Raw genomic sequence first — 25,264 nt, 5'->3', positions numbered from 1 at the left:
TTAATATCCATGTTAAGTAGTTCATTGAGCATTCAGGAGAACAGTGTGCCATTGTGGGCTGATGAGTAACTTTAGGCAAAGAAGTTATTTTGTACCTCTGTGCTTTTTCTTCTCCCGCATCTGCTTTGTCTGTGTAGATAGTAAAGTCTTTCAGGGCAGGAGTGGCTCATGCTGTGCGTGTCTAGTCATCAACATAGCAACTCCAGTGTCACTGGGAGCCTCACTGTGCTCCCCAGTCCTACCCATAGCACAGCCTTCTGAACACGTCTGTCTGTGCTTTGTAGATGCTATAGGGTTTGAGTATTAATTACTATTAATTACTGTTTAAAATCTGGACTCCTAAGTTCTGTAACATTAAAGTAGTCATATACCATATGCATAAAGCCTTCCACAAATGGGTCACTGCACAGAAGGCCCAGAGGCTATCAACTGCTCTGCCGACCAGCTGCTAAATTGTGAGGACACAGGGACCAGAGATGCTCTAACAGCATGGCTTCGGCCACTGAAAAGTCTCCATGTACTCAGGAAAGTTGGCCCTACCTGTTTCCGCACTAGTCCCTGAAATTTAAGGGGAGCAAAGATCCCATTGTCAGGGCAGCACTGCTTGGTGATCCTTTAATAGCAGCATTCCTTCAGAGACCTTTAAATCCCGTAAAATTTCATGCATCCCTGAAGGTACTCTGAGCCAATTTCTGCTTTTGCAACTTTTTGTTGTCTCCACTGCACGTAGGAGAGCTCTTAGTTCATACTGTGTCACTGGATTCTTGGATTTAGAGGGTTGTTCTGTGTGAATAAACTCAGTGCCTGGACACATCCTGGTGTCTAGAGAGCAAACAATATGCCTGAAGCACCTGTCAAGGATCTAGATACAAATGTCCCAAATGACAAAAATGTCTGTTCAGACGTCTTCCCACCTGCATAGGAATGCCAGGAGCACCAGACTACTACAGGTTTGGCACTCTTGTTTGTTCTGTTCCTGTCCATCTGACCTTGCTAGCTCAGATAGGCTATTTGTCAATGCCAGAGAAATCTGCTGCAACAACAAAGGGAGTATCTGGTGTCAGTATTCTCCAGCTCCTTGAGGGAACTACCTCATTAGGGAAGCTAAACCATCGCTTTGACTGCTTAGAAGCAAACCATTTGTTTTGCAAAACTCTCCAAGCAGTTACTCACTTCTTGTAAAATTATAATGCCTGAAGTATTTTTCTAAAGCAGTCTTGGATACTTGAATGGCTGGAAATTTGCAGGTGATCAAATGTTTTACAGCAAAGCAGATCTGATCAGTGTTTCCTTAAATTAGACAATTATTCTTCTCTGTCAAAATAACATTAGATTTTGATATATTAAAAAAATTAAAACGTTCTACTGGAAAAAATTATAAAACAGGGCATTTCTATAGCTTCACAGTTCCTCAAAATGCATTTGAGATTTGTATGCTTTCTTTAGGAAATTTCAAGCTGAAGCTTTTAGTACACCTATAGCACATATTTTTGTCTCACAATATCCACGTATTGTGTCATAATCAGCTTTGATCTCTCTCATTAACTTTGGCAGAGGACATCAAGCTGAGATGGGATGATTGCTGTCCTGGTATTCTCCCTCAGAAGAATACCTTTTGGAAGATTGATAGCTGGGGCTGCCTTTGGGTAGTACCTTTCATTCAAGGATTCTAAAGCAATCACAGAAATTCCCAAGTATTCCCAGTGAGAAACTGGGCACAGCCTTGCTGCCCTTCTACAGTGTACTTTGCTCATTGTATCACATCGGGAGGGACAGAGTCTATCCATCTCTCTCCTCTGCACTGCCAGTTTCCCAGGGAATTGCTAGTGAACACAGATTACAGACTATGGGTCCTTGCATTCTGTGTAGGTACAAGGAAGGTGCAGGGAGGGAGAGGTATCGTGTTCCTGTTCTCCTGTAACAGATGGAAATCCCTTGGGTAGTATCACATTTGAGCAGCTCCTGCACAGCTGTAGCCTATGTGAGAACCACAGTGACAGAGCAGGGGCCTGTCCATCCTCATTCCTACCCGATCCCTGATACATTTCATAAAAGCAGATCTGGTCCAGCTGATATACCGTTTAATTTAATTTAAGATGAAGAAACTCTGATGCCTGATTCCCTATACTGTCTTTTCATGTGTTGTGCACTGCCCAGGAGATAGCAAAAACCATACTAGCAACTTACCTGAGCTACACACAGGAAATGCCCAGTGGACTTCTGAGAAAAGTACACACAAAACAAGATTAAGGATTTGGATCATTGACAGGTCTACAGTTGAAGAGCAATAAATCACACCTCTCTCCCAGCTTGCTTCTCTCTGCTTCCTCCTTACTTTTCTACTTCTCTTTTTATAAATGAAGGGGACATCTTTCAGGATTGCAAATCTCCCCTCCTGTGGGAAATTGCTAATTATCAGAGTTGCTGCAATAAAGGACAAGTTGTGCAGAGAGAGAGCAGCATACCACAGTAGAGCACTGCAGTTTTTTAGCTTTTTCCTTTTTACTTCAAAAACTCTGGTATTCCTGAAAGTCACACCTCCTAGAGTATAGTGTCCTGCATGTGAAGATATAGTGGGTTTCTATGCAGTTCAGCCATGAAAATGTTGGGGTGTGTAAGTAATGTAAGGTCTTCATCAATACTGCCTTGTAAAATCTGCTTTATACTCTGCTTTGTTCTTTTATCTAGCATTCTCTAGAATGTGCTTGCAAATATTTATTTTCCCTAATTTCTTTTCCTTAACTGAGGCAAAATATTTACAGACCTCACACCAAGCTCAAAAAGAATGGTGCTTAGTATACTACTGCTGTTCATTTGCTGGCATACCTAATTATACTGTTGAAAATGTCAACACTGAGTTATGTCTGCATGGCTGTTATGTAACATAGGTGTGCTCAATCCACCTTCAGCTGAAGCTCAGGCTCTGCTACCAGCAGCCATCACTGAACCATGTGGGCTGCAAAACCAATCAGAATAATATTCATTGACTCACTTGATCGTGCTAAACTCTGGCTTTAACAAATTCAATATTACTGGTAGTCAAACCAGCTTGTGAAGACCTTGTCCAGTATGTACCTACACAGCAGTGATCACAGCCCTGGGTCACAACTCTCCAGATGAGCACTGGTGGGTCTGGCCACAGAAGGATATGGTTCATCAACCCCCTGTGTCTGCATCTTTCCTGTCTGTGAGATGCTTCCACCTCTCTGGTAGGGATTGGAGAAAAGGATGGAGACTTAGTTTATAATTCAGCTGGCCCAGCTCACAGCTGAAGGCTGTGGTGGAGGTGCATTGGTGCTAAAATGCTGGATTATGAATTGTGGTACAGACACACAACCTTTTGTGCTATTTTATGCTACAATAGTGTTTGCAGAAAATACCATGAGAAGCACTGATCATATACAAAACTACTGATAACTGTGCTGGAGCTGGGCTGCCAGAGCCCACACTGCCAGAAGAGAGGAATTGGAAGAAACACAAACCATAAACCAGAAGACTTTCTACTAACCCAACATCCCAGTGTAGTTCAAAATTAATATTAAGTCTTGGGTAAATCAGAGAAAGCAGAGCAATAAGTAAAACAGGGGAAATAATACCTAACAAAAAGTTACTTCTCTGGGATGTTTTTCTGAGTGCTACAACAGATCTTCTGTATGATCTCGGGCAAAATGCACAATTTCTCTCTGCCATGATGTTAGATAATACTTCCCTACCTTATAATCCCTCATGTTGTGAGCTGCTGAGTGTCAAAGAGTGCTTATTATGTAGGATTATATCAAGTCCTGACGAAGGGAGAGGACCTGCAGAAGGCAGATAAAAATGGGATGAGTTTCGTTGTCCTTGAATTCATCAGGAGCTGAGGGCATGGGAGATGCTCAGGTGGCCTCAGGCTCAGCCTCTTGCTAAGAAAGCATTTCTCTAACCAGCATCCAGGGAGCAGATCTAGCACTGGGGCAAGTATTTACACTCACAATACTCGGGGGATAACTTGATTAATTGCCAAAAAATGTGGTTTGATTTCTCATTGACACCAGTTTAGAAAATATTTCAGTGGAGTGGGGACTGATTCCTCCCCTGAAGAATGAGCTCCTAGTAAGGTCTTGAGAAATGTCTGAGTAAATGTCTGGAGGAAGACAAGGGTGGCTGTTAGCAGGTGACTGGGCATGTTACCCCTTACAGTGTTACATATATTAAATTGAGTAAGACACAATAGGAAACACTGTAGAGTGCCAGCATTTGGGAAGACATCAGTACCTGGAATTCATCTGATGGATAAATCAAGTGGTAATTTTTTTTGACTGGGTTTTATATCCTTCAAAATGATTTCCACCTGTTAGCAGTGTAATAACTATGGGCAGATGAGAACAAACCTCATTGACCATCTCTGTGCACAGATCAAAATCTACCTGCAGCTTGGTTCCCTTCCCTGTTACCTTTATTGACTTATGTATAGCAGAGAATTAATATTTCAGCTTTGCAGCATTCTTTGTCATGCCCAGGTAATTAAAAGAATGCCACTGCACCTGGTAGAACTGTAAAAATATTCTTCTAAAAATCTCCACAGCATTTAATATTTTATTCATTGTTGTGTTGTTGTGTTTTGCCTGCAGTAAAACAACCTCATGGAAGTGAGACACTACTGCTGAAGCCTAACAAACATTTTCCCTTCAACTTCTTATGTTAGCACCGTGCCTTCTTTGTCCTTACTTCTGAATCCTTGCTTTTAGCAATCTTCTGTTTTCAAGCAAGGAAAAAAAACCAAACCAACATATCTATTGCTGCAACCAGGGAACCAGAACAGGCAGTATTGAAGCTTTCATTCCTTTTCCATATGTGGAAAAAACTGTCTGAAAACTTTATTTCCCAGGGAAATACAGTCCACATTTTCATCCTATAATGCCTGAATAATTGCCCTGCATATAACACTATCTCCTGTTACTGACTGAGGAACTAGAAGAAAAAATAAAACAAAGTTAAACATATACAGAATAAATTGATACCTTTATTAGACAAGGTGTAGGAAGCCAAACCACACAAGCACAGACACAGCTATTAAAGGAAAATTAGAAAGTTGTCAACACAAGCTGTTCAGCAATAATTTCAGGTCCCCCAAAGCCATGCGATTGGCTTGCAGACTTTCAGTCTTCAAAATAAAGGTTCAGTGTGTTCTTATTTGTCTTCACTTTTTGATATGCTGGGGAATCACACGGAACAAGCTTTATTTTACAAATGTGGAGGCTGAAAACTTTTTCCTTATTAGAGATTCTTGAGTGCTACCACGACTCCAGAATCCAGAGATTTCAGAAAATCATCACCAAGGCCACATGGCCAGCAGTAACGTGCAACATTTGTCTATTTTCCTAGTAAAAAACCTCATGTTCCACACATGCGGCTCCCTGTGGGCATGCTGTGTTTTTCCATTCAGCAAAATCATCTCAGAGAAAAAGGGCTCTGTCTAGGATTTACAGACATCTCATTGCACAAAAGGAAGCAAAAGCAAGTTGGGACATCATGAAATTCCCATTATGTTCTGTGTGTGCTCAGATTGCCCATAAGTGCATATGCAGTATGTGTGACTCATCCCCAGATCCTGGCTGTGAGTATAGGAGCCCCAGGTGGAGAGTGTGCCAACAGTGCAGTAAGCAACATGACTAACATCTATCATATGTATTTTGTTTTCTCACCCTTTTTTGCAAGGGAAGGCACACATGTCTTGGCAGGTACTAAGTGCTCTCTTTGCATGCAAGAACACAAGCTCTAGGAATTGCATCTCACACAGGAAGCAGAAGGTGGTGATGTTTGTGATGGCCATGAGCCTCTGAGGGAGCTCATTATTTATTTGGGATGTGACCTGTCCCCTGCCCAGACAAGCTGCATTGTCATTTTGCAGAATCCTATTCACCTGAGGGACGAGGCTGCCAGCGAGGTGTTTAGTCTGAAGGTCTGGAGGATGGGATGTGCCAAGTCCAGCCATTTGACCATCTTGCTATGATGTCCAAAATTTACAATGAGAAAAAGAAAACTAGTCTTCTCTCCTTCTTTTTTTTTTTTTTTTTTTTTTTTTTTTTTATTATTTTTTTCATAAATTCAGAATGGTATTCAGTCCAAGTGTATGGGGCTGTGTGAAGAGGTGAAACAGATATGCCAAACCCAAAACAAATCAGTGGCACAGTCAACCATAGGCTGAAAGTGCAGAATTGGGGGACAGTCCACCCCACTGTGACTGTCATCCAACACCAACCCATTGATACAATTTTTAAAAAGCCTCAGCAAAAGCAATCTACACTTCTCAAGTAGTTTGACATATCCAAACACTGAGACGTTTGTGCTGAAGTGAAAAGCAAAACCCTCATTCTAGATGGAAAGGAAAAATTATGCATTTAGTTTCAGTAAATACATTTAGTGTCAGCACCAGTGCTGCCAATTCTGGCCACTAGGTCTTATAATATTTCCTGTTTTTCTGAAAACAAGGATTATGTGTAGCTATGACAAATGAATACCCTGAATTTCTAGCCTTAATTGTCGCAAATCAGGGCTTGAAGACCTGAAATGGGTGTGCCTCACAACCTTAGAAAACCCAAAGGCAAATTGAAAATATGCATTTTATTGTTTTTGATCAACCTTGTGATTTTAAATCATGCATGGCTTTCCTTAGAGGCCTGACTCACAGCTTTTAAATGTTCATGTGGGGCTGCAGTGCCCCACAAAGAATGAAATGCAGCTACAAGAGCTATACCCAGGTGACAGGTATGGGGCAACCAAGAAAATATGTAACATTTGTATTTCTTTGCAATTTTTGTTTCATGTTGGCAAATATGAGGAGTCTGACAGTCTGGTGCTTTATGGGAAGAGAGAAAGCTGAGGAAGAGCCAGGCAAGGAGAAGAAGGATTCCTGCCTAACTCAAAAAATAGGGGAAAGTTGATCTTGAGAAAAAAAAAGTAACTAAATCTAACTGCTACCGCTGTTTTAATGAAAGGTTGGGAAGGCAGAGAGGGAAGGCACGTGTTTATATCACAGAGCTGGTAATAAGGGATTCTTCTTCTCATCCTGGTTCTGCCACTGACTCATCCAGCAGGGTTAGGCCTATGCCAGTTCTCACTTCAGAGCAGATTAGATTTAACCATAGACCCAGCTGCTGTCCCATTTACGTGTGTTGAGTAACACTTTCTTCCCTGGTGACAACAGTTGTGATGGGAGGAACTCCACAGTTCACAGGAGGTGAATGGCAGAGCCCCATTGTAGTTACAGAGAAGAGTCTGCAGCACAGAGGGCTCTACTAGCTTGATTAGCCTCTCTAAGGCTTGATTAGCTCTATGCCTAAAGTATCTCTCAATTAGTTAAGCCATATGTAGATGTCAGGATTTGCTTCTCTCCAGGCTTTTCTTTAGGAACAAACAATCAGGAGCTAAGGAAGATCTGCGAGCTGAGGTTTGCTCTGTTGGCAAGCCCACCCACTCAGCTGAGCAGCTGGCAAGGTGATGAAGGATCACATTGCCCCTCTTCCATGCTCAACTGAGTCAGCAGTAAAAAGGCTGAAGATCACAATATATTCGTGGAGATGCTTCTAAAAATCATGGTACTTAAGCAGAGATGCTCTGCTCCAGGACTGAGCTGAGTTTGGAGCTCAGTACAAGTCTCCTTTGTAGAATTTCTGCCAGCCTGGAATGCACACAGCATACCAACACCCAAACTTGTTACCAACCACTGACAGCACAAGAGCACAACTCAGGAAATCCTTCCAGGGAGGCTTTCTTCATGTCAAACAAATGTTTGGTTGAAAAATAAAGCTTTAACAAAAAGCCAGTTGCATGAATCCCCAGGCATCATTTCTTCAGGAATTATTTGGTTAATAGTGATGAGTATTATCAACATTTATATATACATACATAATTCAGAGGTGCCAATGAATATGATATATCTGCTTTTGTCAATGCTGGCACCCTGCTATGCCTCATTCCCCCTTCATAGAGTAGCTGCAGATTTGTTAATAAGCACTAGATTAGAAACTAAATCTCATACAAACAACATTGGTTGTAATTGTATTATTATCGCTATATTGCTTAAATATCAAAATGAAGTTTTCTATGGCTTGCTCCTCAGATTTCAAATAAACCATGTGTGTAGTGAATTTAGGCCAACACCTCATTTGTGCACTTATGGAGGTCTGTACATTTTTACTTTTGATTTGAAGTGTTTCAAGTCTCCCTTTGCTCTTTTCTCAAAGAAACATTGCCTTTCCACAGTTTCCAACTCTTACATTATCTGCTTCACCTTTATTGTTATTAGTCAGGTACACAAAAATCAGACTGAACAGCTAAAAGTTTCACAGTATCAAATGCACACTTCAGAACTTACAGCTGCTGTAAACCCCTCACCTTTTCACTTACTGGCTCAAGAACTTCATGTTCCCCTTTTATTACACACACATAACTCACAGCAATATAAAAGCACATCATTGTTTTTCCTGATAATTTTGCCACCCTGCTATTTTATGAGCCAGTCGGTTGGTCTGCAAGTACATGCACCAGGTACTGTATCTTGATGAAGGAATTGGATTATTGCCAAATGAAACAGTCAGACTATTATTATGGCTAATACGCTAGAAGTGTTTGCAATGGGTTTTTAAATAATCCTCTACATTTATATTGCACTATTCATCCTGAAGAGATCCAAGGTGCTGTGGAAGGCTGATAATGGGTCTTTTTGCTCATTGCTGGAACGTGACCGCTGCTAAGCTGGAGAAATGGTGACCATCCTGCACAAACAGCATTAGTGAGCGCAGCAGGTAATGAAGCAAACAATAATATTGCCATTTGGAATTGCAAGGTAATTGCTTGATTTGGAATTTGATGAGGACATAAGAGCTGATACGCTTCTGCTTGTAAAAATATGCTCCAAAGTATTTTGTGGTCGTTTCATCACTTGTGAGTGATGATGGCACTTCCACAATTAGGTTCCCTGTGACCATGATCAGCACAATATTTCCAGCTGAGCCCAGGGACAAGGCTGTGACTTGGAGGGTTCATTTCTAGCAGAGCACGAGTTTCTCTAGGATATTTCCTAAGCAGTCCAGTGACTTGTGAAGCCCAGCTCTCTGTGGCTTAGGACCCGAGCACACACAGCTCTACTCCCTACAGCCCAAACATGTGATATGTGTGGGAACGTGAATGACAGGCAGCCTTCAGCCAGGGATGTGTAGGTGCTTTGCTGATGTCTGACTTGTAATGTAGATAATACCGCTTTATTTAACAGACAGCAAATCTTTCCTAAGTGTAGTAGGAGGATATGTAGCATTCTACTGGACTTTGAGAGATGAGGCATCCTTAGTGTGTTCCCACAGTCTGCTCTAATTTCTGCTTTGGGGCTGGCTCTGCTACGTACACTTGAGGGATAAAATCAGAGCTGAAAATAGGGAAGGTGAGAAATTCTATTATGTCACTTTTAAAAATTCACTGTGCTGCAATATGTAGTTATGAGAAGACTTAGTTATTGCCTGAAATAGCAGATTTTTCCTAAAAGACTGTCCATATCATGCTGCCTGTATAACCTATCATTATATGAATGGAACTGTACCACAAGAGAGAACAACTGATGAGACCTTCCCTTGAAAAATTATTGACAAAGACAGATGGGAAATAGCAAACCAGCATATACCAAAGCCGAAATCTCACATACAGGGAAGATATAGAAAAATTTACTGTAAAAGTAGTGGTTTATGTACAAATTAGATACAGTGCCAAATCTGCAAATTAAAGGTTTCCTGGAGCTTACAGTTAAATGCCATATTTGAAGCCAGGAGCTTAAATCAGACAAGTGTTGCCCAACTGGACTCTCGAGGCTGAGGGTAAGAAAGGTCCATCCCTCACAGCGGGATAAAAGCTGGATCCGAAGCCTATGCCATGAATCCATTACAGTGTGTGCTGGCATCCCAGAGTACATTTATCCTAAAGCCCATCTTCACCCCTCACTCCCAGTGCTGGGGACTGAGAAACTCACACTGCAGTGCTGTTTTCTCTCTGGCTCCCATGCATCAAGCACTCTCAGTTTCAGATGGTGCTTGTTTTTTGTGCTTAACTGAAATCATGAGGTAAATTATGGACCAGGGTGCACAGGGATTTAGCAGCAGCATTTCCATTAATATGGTCAGACATACATGGTTAAATTCTTGGCACTAAAATTTCCCTGCACAGTATTGCCTTAATAATCTTTTTAACTTCAACAGATTGTTCTGTCTATGCAGAGATGCTACAGACAAACTGAAAGCAAACTTTCCCAGATTTTAATCACTCAAATGTCAATATTCTCTATATTCAGGCTTCTCAAGCAAGAAGAAACCCTGTGATGACAAAAGGACAATATGCCAAATTAAAAGCACTATAATTATTGAAACCAACTGCTATCATTTAGTTCTCTGGAGGCCGATGGCTCAGCTGCTCTCTAGAAATAAATTTCTACAAATTCCTTAGGAGTCAAAACTGATGCAATCACTTACTCATAGTAAAAAGGCTGTGCTGACTCAGCATCCTTCTTCATCCAGTTATGTCAGAAGATATCAAAACACCAAACTTTAATACAGGGGGAGGTGGAGACTAGAGACATCACCGTTAGTTCATGTAGTGTTAATGATGACAGAATGTTTTGTCACCATACCCTAACTCAAATAAGTACAGGACATACAGAAACACAGTCATAAAGACACCAGCAGAGAAGGTATTTAGCTTTGATGGTGAAAATCTCATCATTTTTGTTGTTTAACCATTGAACCCCCTGTAAAACTTTCCAGTGGTACAAAACAAACTTTGGGTGAATATCAAACAGGTGCCTCAGGATAGAAAGAAGATTTACAACATTACTGCACCAACACTCAGGTAGCTCCAGAGCCAGTGCAAGAGCCAAGGGGAATGCCCTGGGAGAAGAAGCACAGCAGTTATTGCAAAGCATGCATGAATCAGAGCATTCTGGAGTGCTACATTTCTGCAAAACCATTAAAAGGAATAAAATTATAAAACTGTGAGGGTTCATCTAGCTAGCAAAGCCTGTCTTAGCTCATTTATGAGCTACACACAGATAGTAATAACTGAAATTCTCTGTTTTGTGTTATCAAAGAGGCAGACTGGCTGCTCCAATTCCAGCAGGTGTACATTTATCAGAAGGAAGGAACCTATTCTGACCTTTTTCACATCCAGTTGCAACCTCCCTGTTGCAAATACAGAGCAGAGGCAAAGAATCATGACTACAACACCTATCTGGGGAAACACCTACGTGGGCTGTGGGGCAACCAACCTAGAGCATAGGCCCTTTATATAGACATATAAATCTAAGAAATAAATATTGTGCTTTTGCTTGTAAACTGCTTGCATTCAGTCTGGACTCAGTGAGAACAGTTTCCTGCAGCCAGGAAGTAACATTTTTACTGAGTCACTTTTCACATCAGAACAGAATTTTCAGTGTGTTATTGGGGTTGTAAATGTTTTTCTTAGAATTCTTGTCTTGCTAATATCACCAGGAATTAGGCAGTATGTTTGCTAAAACTGATCCCTGTTCAGGAGTGTGAGCTCCCAGGCCAGACTTTGTTGCCCAGCCCTGCTTCCTGAGAAGTGTTCAGGAAGCCTTTAGAATGGAGATAGAAGCTGCTCAGGTTGGATCCTGCAGCTGCATTCTGCCTCCCTCCATGCAGGAGGATGCCCCATCAGCAAACCTTGCACACGTGCATGTGAGGCTGCAGGACAGGGCTGCACATCCACAGAAAGGGAGAAAGGGGACAGGATGGCGTGGATGTTTTAGGATGAAAACCATGTCTCAAAGAGAAACAATGGCTAGAGGTCCCCAATGCACCTAAAACGCCTCCTGATTTCACACGAGGCCGTGGCTAATGGAGACAGCATTGTTTGGCAAGGGATTGCTGCAATAAACCCCCAGACATTTTCTTTGTTGGGTATCCAGCTGGACACCATGAACAGAAAACCTAACTACATCATGCAAGTGTGTTGTGTTTCTACCTTCCAGGGGAGATTAGTTTCCATTAGATTGCAAGTTAATTAACAATAAATGTAGTTTATCATTATTGCAGTTGTTTCCAATTTGCCAAACATTACATACTAGCAAAACAATTTCTTTATTTTAAAATGAGATTTTTACTCTTTTATGAAATCTATAATTCCAAACTGTTTTGGAGAGCTACACAACAAATTAATTTAATACACTAAACACCAAAGAATCTGACCATGACTGAATAGAAATCCACTCACAAAATGACTATCCAGAAAAAGTGATTAGCAAATAACAAAGGACAGAATACAAAAGAAATGCTGTTCTACACCAATTTCCAATTTCTACAAAATTAATTCCTATCTAAGTGGTTACAAAGGAAGAATGTTTTCAGGAGCAAGTACCCTGGATCAAAGATCAATGCACAAGAAAACAAATTGCCTCAGAGTGTGGTAACATAGTTTAATGGAATAATTTTACAGCTAGCAAGCCATATTGTGAAAGAAAAGTGATTTGAAAAGATGAACTTGATAAAACTGCCTTTCAGATTGCCTCACTAGCACTCAATCTTAGGTGACTGAACCAAAACACACGTCCAAAGAATTATGAGCTCTACATCTTTGGCATCTCTAAGGCAGACCTAGCTGCTATCTACAACGTCATGTGGGAGAAAAATGGCATTCAAGACATACATGCACATCCAAAGAAAAGGCAAAGCCAGCCTCTCACTCATAACATGCTACATTAGGCTGTGCACTAAACCAGCACCTAGGCCTGGCCGAGATTAAGGCCCCAGTGTGTCAACTGCTGCATAAATAAACAGCCCCACTGACTTCCAACAAAGGATGGAAAACAAATACTAGGGCTCTGACTCACACACAGATGGCAAATGACTGGAGTGATGCATCTTTGAGTCAGCTCTTACCTGCTTCAGCTCCACTGAGCTTGTGGCTGCAGAAGTATCATCATCAATACCCTGAGCATGGTCCAGCCCAGCGGAGGCACCACATAGAGACCCCCCTTGCCCCAGCACACCTCTTTGGGAAGGCTGCCAAATACAGGCAACAGGCACAGACCTGAATGCAAGTCTCAAATTTCCTCTGTTTTAGGAGTGGGGAACTGGGTCACAGAGACACCAGTGGTTTTCTCGAGGACATGCAGGCATAACTAAAAAGATAAGTTGCATTGCAAGAGTCAGCAAATCTTTTGGAGAAGCCCATCCAATAGATGGGGAAACCAAATTCGGCAGGTTGAAGGAGTCTGCCACGCCACAGGAACACCAAGTTTTACATTGGATATAATGATTCCAGATGTTGTGGTTTGCCACCTTTTGTAGCAAATACAGGCCCCTGCTGATACACCCAGCAAAGGACTGAGTTGTGCTCAAGTGAGACCACAACTCTCAATCCCCTTTAGGCAGCCAGAAAAATTAACTCCCTCTGGAACTGCAGTGGCCATTTATTAGCTCAGGAATATAAAGGAGAGACAAGTAAAGTAAACTAATTATGTTTCATGGGGGCTTTTTGGATCTGGGTTCTGAGTTACGAAATAGATTGGGAATGGCTGTTTATTGTCAAGCCTCCAAAAGGAGATTGAGGGCAAAGGAGAAACAAGGATGTTGCTATTATTTATGTTGCTTGAGCACTGGCCATTGGAAATGCGTTTCTCATTGAGTGATTAACAGTTATCCAGCACAAAGAGCAAATAAAAACCTTGTCTAATTCAGTCAGTCCCATTCTCTCTGCTCTTACTGCATTAAATCACATGCAACTGGCTGAGTTATTTACTGTCACTTCTTAATATCATTATTCTGCTGTGATGCCATGTTTCAAAACCAGGAGTAATTAAGAAAACATAAGAGATTTTTAACTAAAGTTCTTTGCTCTTGAAAATCGATAACTTTAGGCTTCATTTAGCTCCCTGTGGATAGATTCACATCCCTGCACAGATGAAGTTACCAAAATCAATACAGCTTTGCAGAGGCACAGGGGGTCAGTCTGTGCAGAGCTCCTCTGACTTCATGAGCAAAACACTCACTGCTGGGTCCAAGCTTCCATCTGCATGTGGGTTTAAAAAGGTTTCTCGGCTCCAGAATACACTGTGAAAGCCCTTGATTAAGTCATTATGATGCATAATTCCCTGGCATGCCAAGAATCTAGTCCCAAACTGATACAAAAGGCAAGTCTGCTGAGGATGAGTGGGTATTCTGGGGTTTTATTGTGAAAACTCAGAATGACGTGCACTGAACTGCTGGTATGGAGTTTGCTTGCTCTTGCTACTGATAGCCATTAAAATGCCTCACAGATTAAACGAAATCACCCTCACCCCTGCCTAATGAAAGGCTGTCACTGTCCCACTCCTGCAGTTATGTGAGGCCAGTGGGGTTTGTGTTGGCTCAGTGCTTCTCCCCATGCTCAGTGAGCTGGAGCAGAACACTCCTCCAGGCTTGGATGGGTGAATTCCCACCAGAGAACAACTCCCACTCCCAGCTGGGGCATTTTGGTGTTGCTTTATTGCCCATAACAGCTGGCTAAAAAGCTAAAAGTTGAGATTATTTAGAAGGGTCTAAAATAATTCATCTTTCTTAAGGACAGAGCATTTTAGGGCCTGAGCAGGCCCTGGGATCAGTATCACTGCTAAGATGCTTACAGGTTTAATTCCCTCGATGACCCCAGGCTCTGTACACAGCCATGGCAATGAAGATGGACAAATGTAATTCAAAGCACAGAGCACTGTAAAGATCCATCATTAAAAAATGAGCTCAAAAGCAAATCTCCTTTTACCCTTCTTTGGTTAAAGAATGGCAGCAGGTTTGGATAACTAGTCATGGTAAGCATCAGCTTCCTTCACACTTACTTAACAGGACATCATTTCACTTAAAAAGATGGAGGGGACAGTGTTCCATGCTCAGACAGCACAGCGATGAATGTGGTATAAATACCTGGAGAGACAGATTAGTTTGCTATTTCTGCTCACAGCCTCCTCCTAGGAGCACAGAAATGCCATCTCAGCATGCTTTTTGGAGGATTAGAAAATCATAATAAACACAAGGATAAAAATATGCCATGGGAGTTACAGCTAATTTCTTGCTATAATTTGCAGCAATTTACACATAATCATTTGAAAATACTGCAGAGTGCCAGCAGCTGAGTGTCTGCTGCAATGGTGCAAATCAGGAAAATGAGAAATGCAGCTAGGGCTGAAGAATCCTCCAGAAGGGTCATTTGGGATATTAAGTTCACAAGCTCTTCCTTGCAGTTGAGTAATGAAGAAGATTTTACTCTACCACATGGAGCCCAGTTTCTTAGGCTGTAGGTGGATGGAATGACCTTCATAACAACTGGCCTTAGACTTCAGAAAAATCCTTCCAAACAGCAATGTAGTCTGTGTCTTTTTCTTCTACATGAAGGGTTTTTTAAAATTTTTATTAAAAAAGGAGGCTGCAAGCAATTGGAACCAGCACCACGACATTTTCATGCAAATACGCTTTTGAAAAGGTAATAAAACTGTAGTTAAATTACTGAATTAGGGTTCAGAAATGTGTTTTAATATCAATATTTATTTTGAACATATGAAAATTACTAAAATCCCATTAAACATTCATTTCCTAATCATAATCTCCATCCAAAGATCTGGATAGATTATGAAAAAGATGAAAATATCTATACACTGTACTTTTGTATTTTTGTCTCTTTTATAACTTTAAATATTTCAAAACAATTTGAAAGGGGAGTAAAAACAAATGTGCCCCCAGACTAGAACCCTGCATGTAAAACAAACTAAAGATGAGTTATGAACCTCCATGAAAAGGAATTTATAGTGGAAATACCAGTGTTGCTGCAACACTCTTTTCCAGGGTCATCAGCAGAGGGGATATGGAAAAAGGGGGATGAAACGATTTATTAAGAGAATACATTCTCTTCTAAAGGAAAGATATTTAATCCGTGGATCACAAACACTTGACCCAGGGCAAAGGTTACCAGTAGTACCAGAAGCAGATGCAGCCTTGATTTAAATAATGGAGAAGACAGGAGCAGATGCAGGGCTGATTTAAAAGATGGAGAAGCTCGGAAGCAAGCACGCTCCTGGGAAGGCTGATGTGCAGGACTGCAAAGCTCCAAAGCACCCAGGTAACTAGTAATTGCTAAAGTGAGCTTGAATTTTAAAGAGATTTATTTTAAAACCATGAGATACATAAGCTTCTCTTGGAAAATCAAACAGCAAAGAATTTAAAAGCATGCCTAACTTTAAACTATCAATTGCTTTAATGAATAGCTGCTTTTATTTTTTTCCAAAGACACCTGAAGGAACTGGGCACTTATATCTTCTCCATGCTCAGTGGAAGCTCTTTACCTAAATCTTGTTCATATTTGGATTTATGATTCAGTGGGACTCTCTGTATGCTAAGCAAGGCTCAGATATGTCACTGAAATGCTGTCTCACCACATTTTGAGTACCACCAGTGTCTAAAATAGGTTTATGTGTCGAATGCCTGATTCTCCTGGCAGCATTATGTTGCTGAAAGACAGAGATCTGAACTAAAGCTGCTATCAATCACAAATGACTGTGCCCATGTTCATCTGCCCCAGGAGAATGAACCAGCACTCAAGACCACCCTTGACTCGTGACACCCTTAACTCATGGGTACCAGGACATGCAAAGTTTTGGTTATTGTTTTGAGGCATGAGCTCTTGACCTCTTACTTCATGAATACTCAAAAGCAGATTTTCACTTTTTCCCCTTCTAGGAGCAAGTATTTTCAGCCATGAAGCTGACTCCAGTGTTTCTGCTGCCATCTGCAAGAACTTGCTAAGCTTCTACCAAGACCTTTCCATGCTCCAATGTCTGGGAAGCTCAGGGATCTTTACACTTCTGTGGCTCACTGCTGACAACAATAACTATGTGTACAAATTCTCCTAATCCAAGATAAACATTTGGAAAGGCTTGTAAGAATGTAGAGCATGTGTCTGCACACATGCACGTGATGACACGTGACACATGAACAGTGGAGAAGGATGTTTGGCTGCTCCTTGACTCATAGTGATGACAGAACCAGGGATTCAGAGGAAAACAGGCTCTGACTTGAGATGAGTAACCACGGAAGTGACGAGGCAGCAGCTGAATCCTGAGTAACACAACCAAAGCTGGCCATTCCTACAGTTCCCATGGGTCTCTGGAGTGCTACAGAGGAGCCATGAGGGGAGTTGAATGACCACCTTCTTCTGTTTGAGCAATGGAGAACCGTGAAGTGCATCTCTGTTTGATCCATCCTCTCAGCCTTTCCTGTGTGGTATTTTGGGAGCAGGAGAGAGCTTATGCCATATTGCTCAGCCCTCAGTCATTCTAGATGGCACCCCAGCTCAACAGTAAGTTGGAGTAGTTACTTGCTTTAGTTTATGCTGGGAACCACTTTGGCTTTCCAGTTAGCCCAGAATGCCTCAGCTGGCCCAGAGGATGCAAAACCAGCTGCATCCTCCCATCCTTTCTGGAGCTTGCCTTCAGTGCATGTCTGACACACAGAATGCAAGCTGGGTCAAAGTCTCTCTTTCAACTGCCACAGAATTTGAGATCCAGGATCCTGATATTTTTCCTCCATCCTACAACCATTAGGAGATGGTCTTAAATGTTTTAAAGTTAACTGCTCCCAAAATTTATGGAGATCACCTTTCCATGCTTTGGACAGCAGGCTTTGGTCCTTCCTGGCTGGCAGAATTCATAGAATTAGAGAATCTGAATGGTCTGGGCTGGAAAGGACCTTAAAGATCACCTAGTCCCAAACCCCCTGATATTGGCAAGGGCACCTCCTACTAGACCAGGCTTCTCACAGCCCCATCCAACCTGGCCTTGCACACTTCCAGGGATGGAGCAACCACAGCTTCTCTGGACAACTTGTTCCAATGCCTCACCACCCTCACAGTAATGATTTTTTTTCTAATACCTAATCTACACCTCCCTGCTTTTAGTTTGAAGCCATCCCCCCTCGTCCTCTCATCCGTGCCCCTGTAAACAGTGTCCCTCCGTCTCTCCTGCAGGCATCCCTCAGGCTCTGCAAGGCTGCAATTAGGTCAACCCAAAGCCTTCCCTTTTCCAGGCTGAACAATCCCAATTCTCCCAGCCTTCCCCCATAGGAAAGATGATCCATCCATTTAATCAGCTTAGTGGCCTCCTCTGGACCTGATCCAACAGGTCCATGTCCTCGCTGTGCCGGGGACTCCCGGGACGGACCCAGCGCTGCGGCGGGGTCCCGGAGCCGAGAATCCCTCCCCGCTCTGCTGCTCACGCTGCTGCGGCTGCAGCCCAGGGCTTCGGGAAACACAGCATCACTTATTAACTCGGCTCACAGCGGGGCTGTGTCCCAGTCCCACGGGACGCCGGTTTGGGCTGCAGAGCCCCAAGCTGTGGGATGCGCGGCGCCGCTCCCCCGGCGCTAGATGTCAGCACTCCACTGCGCTACCGCTCCGCCCGAGCGCAGCGCACGGAGAACACAGCAAACCTCCCCAGGGCTCCACCACCGCAGCTGCCAAGCTGCTAGTGAACAGAGCTGTTCTTTCGCAATAAAATACACCCAAAAAACCCCACAAACAAACAAACAAACAAAAACAAACACCACCACCAACAACAAAAAAATCACGCCGGTGCGCACCTCAAAAAAGGGAAGGAAAAAAAGAAATCTTCAATCGTTTTCTTGGACTGTTCTTCCAGACCAAAAAAATAAAAAATAAATAAAAAATCACAGTTCTCACAATCGCTTGGAACTGGAACCACTCTGGCAAGGCAGATGCAGCACGGATAGCTCAGCAAAGCTTTTGTTATTTGGCTTGGTTTTGTCTCGAACGCGATGAGATAACATCGTCTCTCACAAGTCAATTTTATGAGGATCTGTCGACTCAGTCCCCATCTGTTCTGGAAAAATGAGCCTTTTCAGGTTAGAGTCGGATGTGGATTCAAATCCACAGGGCACAGATTTAAATCAAAATATCTGAAGCCCCTTCCAATTGCCAAGAAGTGAGGGGAGGGTTTCCATTTGAGCTTCCCTGTCAAGCTGGTTTCTGTTTCAAGCCTTTTACTAACAATTAACACTTTAAGTATATCCAGCAAAGAGGAAAACAAGGAAGAAGCAGTGCAGTGTATGAGAATGCAGCTTATGCAGCAGTGAGGAGACAGAGCAGGTAGGAAACAAAGTTTCATTAATTCAGAGGTATTCACTTACAACTACAAAATGAGAATAAAGTCTGCTAGAAGCAAGCAAGACACTGCCTAATGTAGAAAATGAGAATCCAAGCATTAGAGTGCCATGATGGAAGAGATCCCAAAGCTGATTTCTTAGAGTATTCAGAGTGGACCATTATCACTTGTGTGTATAAATACATAAACTGTCACTGCTACTGAACATCCAACACTTGGAACGGTATCCTGCCCTGCACACTACTGGAAACACTGAAGAAGAGAGACCTGGAGCATTTTCAACAGCTCCATCCTGAGCTCTGGTCTCCAGTCACAGCTGGCTGCTGGAGATCTCTGCTCAGAGCTGCCACCCCTCTCTGGGAGTTGGGCCCTCAGCTTCACCTCACAGCCCTTTAAGAAATCAAGAGACTATAAGTAGCAGCATTTGCACTGAAATTGCAAAGGTGTTAACACTGATTTTTTTCAATAATGGTGACATATTCATATTATTTCATCATTCTCCTCAGAATCCTAAATGTTCCACTAATGAAGAAAGAGCTGTGTCTGCCTGTGCTCTGCTACTGTCAATGATGAAGAAAACAAAACTGGTCTCCTTAGGTATTGTTCACTGTTCTCATATTCAGCTATTATATTTTCAGAGAATACAAAAACCTTTTCATTAATCAATTACTAAGAAATTCAGGAGTTTCACAGACTGTAATATATAGGAAAAAGATTCTCGTGATGTCTGTCCTAGTACCTCTCTCAGCCCTGTTTACAGCAAGCATCTGAGAGGAGGGGAGCTGTCTGGGTGAGCAATGACTTCCCTCTGCATCAGAAATTCCTGTCCAGTTGGAAAGGGGGACTGTAGCATCCTTTTTTTTTTTCCTATTTGCATTCCTCATAAAATGATGGCATTTTGCTGAAATCACTGAACATAACAAAGGAAAAGTCAGCCTGACAGCTCTGCCAAAGCGACAGCTGCAGGTACTGGATAGGAAACACCTCTGAACTTTCAAAATGAGCTTTGGTTAGAACATGAGTGTATGAAAGAGGGGAGATCCACACCCAGCTTCCCACACCCATCCCATTCCCAGTCCTGGTATCACATCCTTCCCTGGGGGTAACATCTAACACTGGAGTTTTCCAGCTTGCATTGCCCTCTGAAACACATTCTCTCCCAATGGTGAACACAACACCAAGCCCCCTCCCTTTTTGCTTCCAAGAGAAAGTGAGGGAAATAATCCTGAAGTGCTGGATGCTGTGCTGAGCTGGTTCCAGCTCGAGGTTTCAAGCCCTGTGACGATGGAAGATCACTGTGTCACTTTTGGCCAAACTGACCACATACAGAAAAACCCTGAGCAGGAAATGGAAACTACCCTGGCCTACTCAATTGGTTTCTGCAAAAACTGTGATGTCAGAGCAGCAGTGCACACATTTTGTGGGGCTGGCTAGGGTTAGCAGTGTGCTGACACCAGAGCTGTTTCACAGTCCAGACAAGCTTTCCCCAGTGTAATTAGGTACCAGTCTTCTGCCATCTGAGACTGCAGCTCTTCTCCTCTTCCATAGGACTGAGCATCAGTGAGTGCCCAGGACTGGAAACAGGCTCACAGCCACTCCTGGGACAAAGAAAAGCTGTTGGTGCACAATGCTGGGAGTGTCTTTTGCTTTCAAAGAAGGAAGAGCAGTGAAAAGAGAGGTGGGTAAGAAGTAGAGGGATAAAGAAAGATGGAGAAAGAGAGACTTCAAACTGCTTGCTGCTCTTTGAAGCCTTTGCAATGGGGTGAAGTTCTCTACAGACACATCCTGGCCCTTTACCAAGATTGGATTGCGTCAGGAGAAGAAGTTTGTAAGGAAAAAGCTGGCTAGATACCCCTACCTCTTCTCCTAAAAATAACAGCTTGACAGAAAATTTGAATCTAAGAGCAGTTGTAGGTATCATGATACTTCTTTGTTACCAGTCCTAAAAGATTCAGGTGGTATCACACAACACTGGCCCCATATTTTCCATCTCATGTTCTGACATGCTGCCTGCATTAGCATTGTCTTTTATACTTCTAATGTCTTTTACAGCAGAACTCCCCATGGGAGAAAGAAATCTTTGAAGCTTTCCATTCAAATCTTCAAAGAAGGACCTTGAAGAGTGTGTGGGAAAGTCTGGAACAGGGATAACGCTGTCAAGCTGACTTTCCCCTTTGTCCATTCATAATTGTACTACTGTTGTGCTCCCACTTTTTACACTTCTGTAAAACTCCCTGAGTGCTGAAGAAAGTTTATGCATTCTTCCATCCTGTTGGGAATGTCTACCAGTTTCTTCACAAAGTTGTGACCAGAAATAACCCATAAACCTGCAATACAGATTACAGCCTTAACCCTGGCAGCAAGAAGATTGGACTGGGGGTGCTGGGGGGCTGCATCTCCAGCAGTGTGCACTTCTTGGGCATGTTTTTTTCAAGCCAAATGCCTAACCTTTGCTAGCACACACCATTCTTGGAATTTTGCAAGCCAAATGCCAAACCTTTGCTAGTGGTATGTAGCAAAAGTCCCTAGAAAATGCCAATTTAGGCTGCTAAAGAATGTGGTAAAATCTGGTCGATTTTAGTTGCGGAACCACACTATTTGGAGAAATAAATCACTCAAGACATAAAAGGAGATACTTTTTCTTTCATTTCCTCTGTGACATATTCCCCAACGCACACCACTAAGTCACTACCTTTTACAGGAAATTCTGTGGTTAAAACAGAAAGATTCCATCAAAACCAGACGAAACAAAACCGTGTGCATGTCCTGTGGCTGCTCACTGCCAACCCTGATTAGGAGCAGTGAACTGCTCTCTGCATTTTGTATTGAATGGAAACTGCTGAGTTCTATTACGTTTATTACTTAGCTCAGGATTATTTGCAGTATGTGCTCCAGGAATCACACCTCGGACCAGCCCAGACCAGGGTTGCTCATGTCTTGCGAACCATTGCATCTTCCCTGCAAGACCAAACCGAGGAGGCTCTCAGGCCACTCCTGGACAGGATTGACATCACCTCTGTAGCTGTTGCCAAGAGAATTTTCAATGGAGTCATGGATGAAAAGTTTGCTGATGGAAATACTAACTGGGGACGAATTATGACCATATTTACATTTGGAGGTCTTCTCACCAAGAAGCTTCAAGAGCATGGAGTTCAGCTGACTGCAGAGGAGAAGGAGGAGATCTCTTATTTCATCACAGAGTACATCATAAACAACAAAGCTGAATGGATTGATGCAAATGGTGGCTGGGTGAGTTTCTCATTTTCCACCAAAGTTTAGATTAGGAGATTTCATTAATTATTACTATGGACACCATCAAAGACATTTTATTCAGAGGTTCATTTGGTGGTTTAATAATTGGTGCCATAAAATTTCCACTATTAAATCTAAAATTAGGTGGCATCCTAAGGTCAGTGCAGCAATTTTGCCTTCATAGAGGAGTTGGTCCAAAAATACTTAAGTTCAAGGTAAGGAAAGAATACACAGGTGTGATCCTCACAAATGAAGTCAGCTGTGGATTTCAGAAAAGCCATTATTTAATCCCCCAAATCAGTTTTACTTACAACAAATGTACAGATGAGTACAAGTGGCATTAAATCTTTTATGTTTGGACTGAGATAATCCTAGAACTTCCATCTGTGAATGGTCAATGCTGAGAAAAATACTCATTACTGAGTTGACTGTTTTGCCAAGCTGCTAAAATTCCCATTCTGCCAGTGAAGGGAAATTTCCTTTTGCTCTGCAAAGTTTGCAAAGTTTTATCACACCAATAATTCTTTTTTTTTTTTTTTTTTTGCAGTTAGGGGAATCTGAGAATCAATGACACCAGTGTCAGTTATTTCCTTGGTACTTTTTTCCTTTACTTATATGTAAATGTCACTTTCTCCTTCCACCCCCTCTCATCCCACTTCTCTCATATTTCCTGTTAGTTTTTTCCCCCAATTTATTTTCTAGTGCCTTGCTTTTTCTTTTTTTTTAATTTCTGCTTGCTTTAATCCTTCTCTGTAGCAGCAAAAAAAAAAGGTGATAGTGACTCATAACCCCTTGATGCATCAGATTTATTATAAAGGCTTCTCTTTCCAACTCTTTCAAATAGAGTCAGTTTTATTTCAGAGAAGTATCAACTCCTGGCAACATTCTGTCATAATAGGTGGCTCATCATAGTAGAATAAGGAAGCTTAAAGGGAGATATTTCTGAGTGTATTACTACATCAGAAACATAGCACTTGTACCTTCCCGGAAGATGGGGGTTCAGATGATAGAGTTCACATTTGTTTTCTATTTACACAGGGAGGGCATAGTCTTGACTTGGAGATAAAACAAACATTCAGCAAGGTGCAGCTGTTTTCAGCTACTATTTTTAAAGCCCTATTCATCTTTTGGAGGCAGAGCTCTGAAGAGCTGTCCCTCACTGCACAGTGCTGCAGCACTGTTAATCTGACACAGAGAGCCGTGTGGTTTCCCTACATGTTGTTTTTAAACTGTCCCTAACTGTGCGTGTTCTCTTCCACAGGAAAATGGCTTCCTAACAAAGTTTGAAAGAAGATCACTACTGTCTTTCTCCAAAATTACAGCCCTGCTCATAGCTGTTGTTTCCTTGTTCAGAGAGTACTACTGAAGTAAAAGGATCTGCCATTCATGTGTAATCTAGGTATTGCCACAAGCTTCACATCTCAGCCTTCCTCCAAGCAATATCAACAAGAGAATAATTTCCTTTTATAATTTGTTTTTAATTTATTTGTATTTATTTTGACTAAATACAATGTTTAACATGTTAATCTAATTACCAAATCTGAAGATGAGATCCTTCCAAAGGGGAATCTGCACAACATCATGCAGCAATTCAAGTCCACCCTTACAGGCAGGATTGCTTTGAGATCATTTTCCACATCCAGACAGTTCTTGGAATCTCTCTTGCATCTCCATGAAAGGACATTGTCTTTGTGAAATACAATCCAATGGGTTAAGAAACAAGTTTTTATTTCATTTGTTTTGTAAATGAAATACTACTGTAATGCATTTTATTGCAACCTCTGTATAAGAAAAAGGTGGGGGGGATTTTTGTGAAGAATAAAGAGGAACTCCAGTATAGAAGTGGGTAGAAGTTACTGACACAGAAAATTTCTGTTGGAAGAACTGTTTGTGGAAGCTAGCAACTTAAAAATGTGCACTCACTGTTATAGCAATGGTATGTGTTTCTGTGCTGTATTTTTTTAATCACATCTACAACGAACGTTCTTTCATATTTGTGTGATGTAGTCATTTGGCAGAATGTTTTTTAAACTAGATGTTTAAAAATAGGCAAGTAGAAAATATTTTTATATGAGAAATTTGTGTAAATACACTAATATTTTAAGAAAATAAACTAAAATACATAATTTAAAGTCATAAGATTGGTCTCCTTTTTTCAGAAAATCTGGAGCATGGGAAAAGATCTGCCTTAGGACAATAATCTTAGAAAAGTTATCACAATCTATTGGAAAATCCAGGTAGTTTAAGGGTTTGATTTTATGTCCATGGATGTCAATACATTAATTTTTTGTAGTACTTTTTAGCTACTCTCTGTAAGCTTGTATAAGAAACAGGTATCTTGTGGCAAAATAAATGAACTGTATCAGCTCTGATGACAGTAATCAGTGTTTTAGGATACATCATCAAATTCAGCAAACTCAGAGAGTGATGTAAGAGACTTCCAGACTTTTACAGTCTGGGGCAATTCATGTTTTTACTCAAATTAATTCCATTTGCTTTCAAAGGCTAAACAGTGGTTCTTCAAGAATTCATTCTAGAAGGGTTTTCTTCAGCTGTAGTGACTCCATTAGGAAACTAAGGCTGGGTCCAAACACCCTTCTTCTTTTTTCAGATGTGCTGGGAGGTGAACCAAACTGAGCCAGCAGTTCACCACCACTGTTGTCTGAGACAGACCCTCTAGAAAATTCAGCTTTGTGACACTGAGAAATTGAATTAGCCTCTTCTGGTATGGGCTCTCCATCTTTCATCTCAACATAAGACTTTTTTTTGCAGTAAGAACAATTGTTTACTGGAACAACCTGCCCAGGGATGTGGTAGAGTCCTCCTCCCTGGCAGTTT

The 25,264-nt window shown here is 41.8% G+C and overlaps 1 protein-coding gene across 1 annotated transcript; it reads left to right on the top strand.

Annotated features, from left to right (window-relative positions):
• The first annotated feature begins 22,003 nt into the window (after positions 1 to 22,003).
• Positions 22,004 to 24,477, top strand: BCL2A1 (BCL2 related protein A1). Its single transcript, XM_058847105.1, has 2 exons — positions 22,004 to 22,423; positions 23,688 to 24,477. Exons 1-2 carry the CDS (start codon positions 22,004 to 22,006, stop codon positions 23,790 to 23,792), a joined length of 525 nt encoding a protein of 174 aa, XP_058703088.1. The 3' UTR covers positions 23,793 to 24,477.
• The last annotated feature ends 787 nt before the right edge of the window (positions 24,478 to 25,264 follow it).

Source organism: Poecile atricapillus, chromosome 11 (genome assembly GCF_030490865.1).
Source record: "Poecile atricapillus isolate bPoeAtr1 chromosome 11, bPoeAtr1.hap1, whole genome shotgun sequence".
Taxonomy (NCBI): domain Eukaryota; kingdom Metazoa; phylum Chordata; class Aves; order Passeriformes; family Paridae; genus Poecile; species Poecile atricapillus.
Note: the sequence above shows the minus strand (reverse complement) of the source record. Positions and strands in the feature narration are given on the sequence as shown.